General features: G+C 42.9%; 1 protein-coding gene across 2 annotated transcripts; it reads right to left on the bottom strand.

The window, feature by feature from the left end:
• Window positions 1–5208, bottom strand: LOC124705526 (protein NPGR2). 2 transcript variants are annotated; one of them, XM_047237229.1, is made up of 6 exons: window positions 4891–5208; window positions 4012–4301; window positions 3120–3369; window positions 1730–2943; window positions 875–1025; window positions 1–514 (listed from the first exon to the last, which is right to left on the bottom strand). In XM_047237229.1, exons 2-6 carry the CDS (start codon window positions 4258–4260, stop codon window positions 198–200), a joined length of 2181 nt encoding a protein of 726 aa, XP_047093185.1. In that variant the 5' UTR covers window positions 4261–4301; window positions 4891–5208; the 3' UTR covers window positions 1–197. The 2 variants fall into 2 exon arrangements, with proteins under 2 accessions (XP_047093185.1, XP_047093186.1); XM_047237230.1 differs by lacking the exon at window positions 4891–5208 and adding an exon at window positions 4496–4733.
• Window positions 5209–10219: the final 5011 nt, after the last annotated feature.

Here is a 10219-nt window from a genome sequence, read left to right as displayed (position 1 = left end):
TAGATAACAAATCAGAAACTATATATTGAACTGCTAAAACAAAAACAAAAATCCAACAGTATCTGATGCTATAATCTCTCAATGATCTAGACATGTAGGTCATCTCTGAAACTCTGTAATCTACTATTTTTATCAGTACGTGAAAAAATTGAAACAATATGATAGCTTACAGTCTCTATTGCCCTCATACATACATGTCATCTAAAAGGTTCTACAGGTGCAGTTTCTTCAAGAAGAGCAGCAGCTTGGAAACATTCAGCAGCCTCAGCTGCTGACCTGCCACCTTCCTCTTCGTAGAGTAGGCCAAGATTAAACCATGCCATATGATTTGTTCTATCAAGTTGCAGTGCATCAGTCAGAAAGCACCGTACGGAAGGCAATGGCCTGTCCCCAAGTTGACGTAGAATAATAGCAGTCGATATCAGGCTTGGAACATGTTTAGCATCAAGGTCTAATGCTCGAAAATAAGCCCCCAAAGCTTCCTTTGGAAGACCTTTCACTTCATACAGTTTTCCTGGAAATAAAATCTCAGTAAATAATAATATAAAGAAAGTATCTTAGGGGAAAACACAAGAACTCTTTGCAAATATTTACTGAAGAAATAGTAAGAAAAAATGCGCTATGACTTATAGTGAGCCCATGTAAACATGGTTAGATCGAAAAATGAATGATGTGGCTACAAATGGCATGCAGTTATATGTTCAAAGGTGATACAAGAGAATTCAGAAATTATCATACTATAAATAAATAAGTAAGCCCCAACTGGATCTTCCATGTTTACTTGAGTTGACATGTTGATGATTTTACTTCCAAATACTTTTACAAACCGATCAGATTTTTGTAGTATATTAGTATAATAATCAACAAGACTAACCTGTAGCATGCCAAGCCAAGGCAGAATAACAACTGACGGCTCTGATCTTTGATATACAAACCTCTGCATCCCTCCACTGTGACATGCCTAGATACAAGAGAGCTAGATCATACCAGGTCTCTGTTTCCAGACTTTTATCATCTTCAGCACCCTGTATTAAGATATCAGCCCGTCAGAGACACTAGCATTTGCTACTTTGCTATGGTCATAAGCTGCATAACCACAAATACAAAAGGATGAAGAGGTACTCGGTGGTCCACAATAAGCTCTTGACCAGAAGTGCCCACTAGTTCTATGCAAGAATGCAGCCAAATTCATCATAACAATAGCACTTTGAATTGAGAGACATATTGCCAGCAGCAATCACCCTATGGTTCTAGTCTGTTACCCTTTGTCTCTTGTTGGTTAATCTAAATCTGACATATTCGAAGCTTTTCCTGTTCTCAGAAAAGAGATCAGAGCAACTATTACTTTTTTTTTTGCATGGAGAGCAACCATTACATCAACAGAACTATGCCCTCACCCGAAGCTTGAAATCAAAATGAACGTATATCCAATGCTCATGTCTTGTCTTTGAATCGTTATATAATGCACCCTACCGAGTATTTAACTAACCGATCTAACATCAACATGGAAATACTAATTCTGTACTCCCTCTGTCCCAAAATAACTTGCTCAACCTTTTCTAGATACGAATGTATCTATAACTAAAATGCATCTATATAATTTCGTATATAGACAAAGTTGAGCAAGTTATTTTTGGATGGAAGGAGTATAAATAATCGATATAAATTTGCCATATGAGCAAGAATATGTGATTCCTCAGTTAAATGTGAAAACAGAACTTCAGAGCACCTTTGCCAAGGAGATCCCAGAGCTGAATTTTTTTCTTCTAAGTTGAATTATAGCAAGAAGTTGGGTATATGTCCCAACTGCATCGCTGAATTCCCCCTGTGCAGCCTGAATTCTGGCTTTGGTTCGCAGCAGATCTCCTTGATTCCATTTCCCAGTCTGATCAAGAGCAGCATCAACAATGGTTTCAGCATCCGCAAAAAGTTTTTGTGCACTCAGTAGTCGAGCTAACAGAAGCCAACTCCTCAACTCTGATCCAGCCTCTAACTTCACCAGTTTTTTTGCATAAAAAACTGCTGCATCTAATTTCCTCTGCTCAGCATTTTCAAGGCTGAGATTGTACAATACCCTAGGATCTTGCCAGTGCATGTTTTTTTCAGCACTTCCAAGTACTTCGAGTGCTTCGTACTGCCAGGAAGCACGATCGGTATCAGAAATGGCATATCTAGCTTGATTAGAAAGGGAAACACCAAGCAAAACATCTGCAACGCCCACCAATTGGTCACATCCTCCCTGTATATTAGCAATAGCCCTCCGTGCATACGCAGCACCTTCAGCATAATTGCCCTTCTCAACACAAACCTTTGACCCCAGGAGAAGTTCTTTGAGATTCTCAGACTCCTGTCCTAGCTTCAATATCCTTTTGAGTAGATTCAGGGCAGTCAAATCGTCTTCTTCTGCTAGGTAACACAATGCAACATTGTATGACCATTCCCTTTTGTCTAGCAGACCAGGTAACATCTCTTCAAATTGTACAGCCAGTGGTTTTAGCTGCCCTGACATGGACAGTGCAAAAGTAAGGTGATGCATCACAGTGGGATCCCGCTCAACTCTCCTTAGATTGAACTTCCTCAACAGAATCATTAGAAGAAGAATAGCCTCTTCCATATTGTTTCGTGGTACAAATGAACCACCCAGCTGAGAATGGAGATTTGGAGGCCGTGCTTCACAGCCACTGTATAGAAGAAAAACAGCAAATTCCTTTTGTATTTTAGCTATGGTCTCTCCATCAAGATTCCAATTATTGAGAAGAGACCTCCTGTATTCAGATATGGCTTCAAGTGAAAACCCCGCTAATTTCCATAGTTCAGGGAGAAACTGTACAGCCTTGCATATTATTTCGTTCAATTTACAACCTTTTCCGAATCCTGCTGGTAAGCCTTCAGGTAGCGCTGCTTCCACAATATCTAATATCATTCTGCACTCTTGTGCAGCGTCTGCAAAATCAAATTGAATTGAGGTTATGCCTATGCTTACAGTAACCACACGCATGACCGCAGGAATGCTAAACCAGAATTTAAATGATTTTTCCATAATACCAAAGAACTACAATGCAAATCACAAGAATGAGTTTGCATGTTGTTAATTTGCTTGACAGAGAGATGGGTGTTACCTTTGAACTTTCCAAGATCATGAAGTGCTCTTGCTTTGAGATATATGGCCTCCATGAGTAGGCTCACAGCATGTAGTGGCATTGGTGGAGAATCCCACTGTGAACGAGTCTTTCGGCGATGTGCTTTTCTAGCAATAGAGATTTTCATCTTAGGAACTAATGAAGATATGTCTATTCCATCGAACACACGGAGTGCTGCTTCTACATGCCCTCGTTGGTACTCTAGCCTTCCTAGCAATGCCCTTGCCTCCTGCAAAAATGTGAATGACAAATATATGCGCATGAGTTTCAGCTAAACATGGGAGTTAGTCAAGCTTGCAATCAGGTAATCCACAAATCGTAAAGTTAAGTTGTACAAAAGTTAGCATTCTAGCATAGGATTAAATAAATAAAAACAGACTTCGTGGTAACGAAATCAATATTTTCTGTAAGCGCAGAAAAAGTGCTCATACTAAGCTTCTCAAGTATCAACTAAAACACATGTGTAGTGTATCTTGCTTGCAGATATACTACTAGTAACAACTCAAACTAGAAATTTGTTTCTTGTTTGATGAATTCCAGGTCAGAAAAGGATTAATATAGATATTTCTTAAAACAATAAGAAGCTACTGAGCCAATTCCGGTATGAGATAAAATAAGCATACTTCCATTCGATTAATTTGACAGAAAACAGGCTAGTTCAGCGTATTCAAAAATAGTACGTTACCTTCAAAAGGAAGCATAAAGGGAAAATGAGGCACCGAGGACTAACTTAACTACAGGGCAAACTAGCTGTCAATAACATTACTTCACGGGGAAGCACAAGATAGATGGAAAGCAGGTTCAAAGATTTCATGTACCGTTAGTGATTTCAGTTGTACAGAAATTGAATTCCACAAAAGGAAACACCAACCTCATAGTTAAGGCAGACGCCCTCCCGGAGCGACAACTCGGCTTCCTCGATGTTGCCATTATCAAGGTATTGCTCGACCTCCCCATTCCTGGACGAGTACCCACTGGCTGAGAAATCTTTGGTGATCGAAGAGTCTGATGACCGGATGGTCTCATCTGCACCTTTCAGCTGCTCTCCAGAGCAAAGGCACTCCATTGCCATCCGCCGAACGAAATTCCTCAACCTTCCCCTCTCTTTCCTACCCTCCATCTTGCTCTATCATATGTGGCCCCATATCTCCACGCAGTTACCTAACATTCAGTAACATGTTACTAAACATTATGTGGATACAACCAAAATAATCACATTACAGTACAGCCTTTTCATGGTACCATAATACCAGGTTTAGCAGAAGCACATCGCTGGGATACAGGTATACAAGGTTATGAGGATTGCGCGAAATTGATCTGGGGAATAAAAAAGTCCCCGAAAATAATCAACTAACCCATGAAGAACAGGACAAGATTCGGCCGCCGGCGACAGCAGATCGAGATATCTGATCAAACTCCACTCCGGACTTCCGGAGTTTCCAAGAACTAGCCCTAAATCCGGACCCAAAATCCCTTCTTTATTCCAAGGACTCCACTAGAGTTTCGCCCAGGAAAAGAATACGGCCACCGACAAACCTCTATCTAATCCACCAGCTGCCTAGCGAATTCCCCAACTGAATGCAAAGATTCGAAGTTGGCAGCCTCCTCTCACCAGGTCTTAAAAACCCGGAGGAGAAAGCGAAAGGGTGAACCAAAATACATCGCAAAGAATAAAGCGAAGAAAGAAAGTGTAAAACCGGGGCCAAGCACCGATTAGTTGAGTTTAATTTAAAGAAGAGAACTAGCTCACCTTTCCTCCTGCACGAGGGGAACCCAGCTGGCCGCCGACCCCGTCAAGAACTTGACCAGCCGCCGAAACGCCCAGCCTCGCGGGCGAGCCGAGGGTTCGAACGGATCACCGGAGCGCCGATGAAGCTGAGGTTTTGCGCGGCCGGATCGATCGACAGCCGAGCTCGGAGTTAGAAAAATGGAGGAGCGCTCCCGAATCCAAGAAACGGGAGGGGGACGGGAATCTACCCTTGTTTGAACACTGGAAGGCGTGAGCGAGGTAGTTGGGAAGAATGGGGTCGTATTCGTACTGACTGTGTGACTCGTGCCTGTAGGGTGTAGGCCGTGTGAGCCCGCAAATGTTTTTTACGTTTTCCCGTGTATTATGTGTGTGTTGAACTCGTGACAAAATGTATCTTGGCTAGTTGATTGTTCATTTTAAAAACTGTACTTACTACCATGTACTAGTATTTGTTAGAACACTTGAGTATTTTAAACATTTTTCATTGTTTAAACCATAATTTTACCTTAAAATACATTCTAACACTAGATCAGATCTTAACATGATGTGAGTGTCACTTAGGCCATGGCCAACTCTCACGTTGGACAGCTATCCCGACTGGCCAGCTCAGCGCAGGGCCATTGTTCACCTCGAGTGGACGCCCGTAGAGGGAGGCGAGCTGGGGCGGGGTGACTCGTGTGATAAAAGGGGTTAAAAGCACTAGGTGTTAGCATATATTTTGTGTGTGTGTGGTCACAAGGAGGGGGTGGGCGGAAGCGGGAGGGGGGAGGGGGGAGATCGCGTTTATGTTTAAGAATGGGTAGGCAATATAGGTAAATAGGAAAAATATGGTAAGAGGGAGAGTCTGGAGCAAAATTTTAGGTGGAAAATTGGAGATGGTACTACTTTCCTTAGATGTGCCCTTATCAATACAATGTGATGCTGGAAATGTCAACCAACCAGACGTAGTGTAAGTGAACTATCCCGGTCCATTGTAATGATATGTGCTGGCTAAGGGGCGGTGAGACTAAACACATGTGATTAGGCTAAACCAGGACAAACATCTATGCCATGTCGGAGGCATATTGTGAAAGGGATAATTAAATGCCTAGGATGATTTAGGAGACTGGTTGTTTAACAAATGTGGCAAGAGGTTTTGGTTCCTGGCACGAGTTAGGCTTGATGGTTGGTACCCCTTGCCGAAAAGGATAGTGAGAATATGATGTCCTTTAATTTTTTTTCTTCGCTCTTGAGTCGTATGTAAGCAAGTTAAGAGGGGTTCGTTGTTTGCAAAGAGTGGAGATTAATACCATATATACATCGTAGGAGCACTCACAAACACCCATGATAAAGGCACAAGGTTTGCCCAAGTTTTCTGGTCTTTACCCAAGTTTCAGGCTCGAGGCTTCGGACCTGATCCAAGACCTATAGAAGGCCTAGAAATATCCAGGGTTTGGAGATTTTTGAGCTTTATGGAGCCTTCAACCTCGCAGCAAAGTTGGGTAACAGTTAGAAATTGTCGGCACCTACAGAAGAGAGTTCTCATCTCCAAAAAAGTCTCACCTTCTAGATCTGAGCACTATTTGTGAGCTCGAAAAGGATTGATTTATATCCATCTATCCACTTAAATTTGAATCCAAGTGAGGAAAAAAAAAAGAGGATATCTAGATCTGCAATTCCATTGAGCCAAAAGTTGATTCTCCCTTTGATCTTACTTGTTTTTTGTTACTCCTAAGTTTGTGGGGAATCTTAGAGGGTTGAAGTCACATTGTGAGTTTCTAGTACTTCGATTGCTCCAGAGAGTCTGTAATGGTCTAGAGATCAACTCAAGATCTACCACTACTAGAAGTATTTATACTTGGTTGAGCGAGCTCAGGAGAGCGGAAGGTTTGATGTAGGATTGGTTAGCCATGCCAAGAAGGGCTTTAACTCTGGGATACATCACCATGTTCTTGTCTGCTACCACATTTGGTTATTTATATCGTCTTTGTTAACTATGCTTACATTATGTATAGTTTTTTTTACATGTGAATCTTGCTTGTTACTATAATATTGCCACATAGAATTGTTCACATGGTTGTGTTTATAGAGAATCCTATTTATCTGCATTTGTTTACCAAAATCATTGAATTGGTTGAAACATACAACTCCCCTTTCACCCCCTCTGGTCAACACCTTAGCTCCTTCATGTTAAATAAAAGTATAAAACCAAATGTAACGCTATATTCGTCATCTTTGAGCCTCCAGATCATCATGATGAGGGTTGTTGTCCTTTCATGCCTTCATAACCTCTAGGATGTGTTACAATATGAAATTTGAGGTGCAATATAGCTCGAGTCTTATTTTTATTCGATAGAAAACTAAATGCATACCTTGATACGGACAAAAAAACCTTGTGAAGTATCTGAAACCTTGAATGTAAAGGGACACGGCACAATGTCTTGAATTATCGCTTAATAGTGTTAAAACTACTAAGAAGGTACACCGTAAGAAAACTATGAAGAACTTATCAACGTGCAACTACCTAGGGTTCGTTAGGGCATGTTTGTAGACACGTCAGGTAGGTACTCTAGGGATATAATAATGATTATGCATGAATTCAAGAATCTTAACTTATTTAGGAAATTTTTCCAAGTTTTTTAATAACAGCATGTTGTATCACAAGATATAGGACTTGTTAAACAAGCAAGTGTCAATATATAAAGACCTTGCACGACTCCCGTGGTGTTTCCTCTAGCATCCGAGAAGGACCCCCAAACCCTAGACCCTACCCCCCCCCCATTGTTGTTGTCGATGACTTGGTGTACACTAGTGGCAGACGTTGCTTACGAAGGTGATGGGGGCATTTGATTGCCCCGCTCGTGAGGACGGAGTCTTTGGTGATGGCGCTGCATCGCTGGGCCGACGAAGCGTGATGGATGGGAGGGTCCGATTGTGTGCCGGTCGGCTCTCCGAGGTGCGTTGGTTCGTCTTGAATGATATGGAAATATCCAATGGTGTGTGATTTCTGGCAGCATGCATGCCACTACTTGTGCCTACGCCCAGGCTCTATTGTTGGTGATCGTTGGAAACTTGGTTCAAGCTTGGTCGACGTGCCATTCATGGAATCTGGTGTTGGGCGAGCTCGGGCTTCCGGGTGGGGTTTCCAACGCATCCTGGATGCAATGGCAGTTACCCGGGTTCGATCTGCTCCCTTCAGGGCCAATCTCGTGGACAATGGTGATGATCCGGATTATGATGATTCTCGTCACCACGTTGGGGAGTCTAGGTGCGGTGGTGTACGAGGCCCAACTGCCTAGTTCCGAGAATTTGACGGTGGACGTTGCGCCCTCTTAGAAGTAGTCATGGCTATTCTCGCTGGTTTTTGCGGCTTGGCGTGGAGCCTGATACGTCTCCGACGTATCGATAATTTCTTATGTTCTATGCCATATTATTGATGATACCTACATGTTTTATGCACACTTTATGTCATATTCGTGCATTTTCTGGAACTAACCTATTAACAAGATGCCGAAGTGCCGCTTGTCGTTTTCTGCTGTTTTTGGTTTCAGAAATCCTAGTAAGGAAATATTCTCGGAATTGGACGAAATCAAAGCCCAGGGGCCTATTTTTCCACGAAGCTTCCGGAAGTCCGAAGACGAGACGAAGAGGGGCCACGGGGTGGCCAAACCCTAGGGCGGCGCGGCCCCACCCCCGGCCGCGCCGGCCTATGGTGTGGGCCCCCGTGCCGCCTCTTGACTTGCCCTTCCGCCTACTTAAAGCCTCCGTGACGAAACCCCCGCACCGAGAGCCACGATACGGAAAACCTCACCGAGACGCCGCCGCCGCCGATCCCATCTCGGGGGATCCAGAGATCGCCTCCGGCACCCTCGCCGGAGAGGGGAATCATCTCCCGGAGGACTCTACACCGCCATGGTCGCCTCCGGAGTGATGAGTGAGTAGTTCACCCCTGGACTATGGGTCCATAGCAAGTAGCTAGATGGTTGTCTTCTCCTCATTGTGCTTCATTGTTGGATCTTGTGAGCTGCCTAACATGATCAAGATCATCTATCCGTAATTCTATATGTTGTGTTTGTCGGGATCCGATGGATAGAGAATACCATGTCATGTTAATTATCAAGTTATTATACATGTGTTGTTTATGATCTTGCATGCTCTCCGTTTCTAGTAGAGGCTCGGCCAAGTTTTTACTTTTAACTCCAAGAGGGAGTATTTATGCTCGATAGTGGGTTCATGCCTGCATTGACACCTGGGACGAGTGACAGAAAGTTCTAAGGTTGTGTTGTGTCTGTTGCCACTAGGGATAAAACATTGGCGCTATGTCCGAGGATGTAGTTGTTGATTACATTACGCACCATACTTAATGCAATTGTCCGTTGTTAGCAACTTAATACCTGGAGGGGTTCGGATGATAACCTCGAAGGTGGACTTTTTAGGCATAGATGCAGTTGGATGGCGGTCTATGTACTTTGTCGTAATGCCCAATTAAATCTCACTATACTTATCATGTCATGTATGTGCATTGTTATGCCCTCTCTATTTGTCAATTGCCCGACTGTAATTTGTTCACCCAACATGCTTTTATCTTATGGGAGAGACACCTCTAGTGAACTGTGGACCCCGGTCCATTCTTTAATACTGAAATACAAATCTGCTGTAATACTTGTTTTTACTATTTTCTCTGCAAACAATCATCTTCCACACAATACGGTTAATCCTTTGTTACAGCAAGCCGGTGAGATTGACAACCTCACTGTTTCGTTGGGGCAAAGTACTTTGGTTGTGTTGTGCAGGTTCCACGTTGGCGCCGGAATCTCCGGTGTTGCGCCGCACTACATCCCGCCGCCATCAACCTTCAACGTGCTTCTTGGCTCCTCCTGGTTCGATAAACCTTGGTTTCTTTCTCGAGGGAAAACTTGCTGCTGTGCGCATCATACCTTCCTCTTGGGGTTGCCCAACGAACGTGTGAAATACACGCCATCAAGCTCTTTTTCCGGCGCCGTTGTCGGGGAGATCAAGACACGCCGCAAGGGGAGTCTCCACTTCTCAATCTCTTTACTTTGTTTTTGTCTTGCTTTATTTTATTTACTACTTTGTTTGCTGCATTATATCAAAACACAAAAAAATTAGTTGCTAGCTTTACTTTATTTACTCGTCTTGTTTGCTATATCAAAAACACAAAAAAATTAGTTTACTTGCATTTACTTTATCTAGTTTGCTTTATTTACTATTGCTAAAATGGCCAACCCTGAAAATACTAAGTTGTGTGACTTCACTAGCACAAATAATAATGATTTCTTATGCACACCTATTGCTCCACCTCGCTACTACAGCAGAATTCTTTGAAATT

This window comes from Lolium rigidum, chromosome 4 (genome assembly GCF_022539505.1).
Source record: "Lolium rigidum isolate FL_2022 chromosome 4, APGP_CSIRO_Lrig_0.1, whole genome shotgun sequence".
In the NCBI taxonomy this organism is placed as follows: Eukaryota; Viridiplantae; Streptophyta; class Magnoliopsida; order Poales; family Poaceae; genus Lolium; species Lolium rigidum.
The sequence above is the reverse complement of the archived record's forward strand: the minus strand, read 5'-3'. Positions and strand labels throughout refer to the sequence as shown.

Coding starts and splice junctions, on each gene's coding strand:
- LOC124705526 (XM_047237229.1), bottom strand. CDS start 4,260: ATGGAGGGTAGGAAAGAGAGGGGAAGGTTGAGGAATTTCGTTCGGCGG. Junction 2,944..3,119: donor TGATCTTGGAAAGTTCAAAG/GTAACACCCATC, acceptor TTGATTTTGCAG/ACGCTGCACAAGAGTGCAGA. Junction 515..874: donor CTTGGCTTGGCATGCTACAG/GTTAGTCTTGTT, acceptor TTTTATTTCCAG/GAAAACTGTATGAAGTGAAA.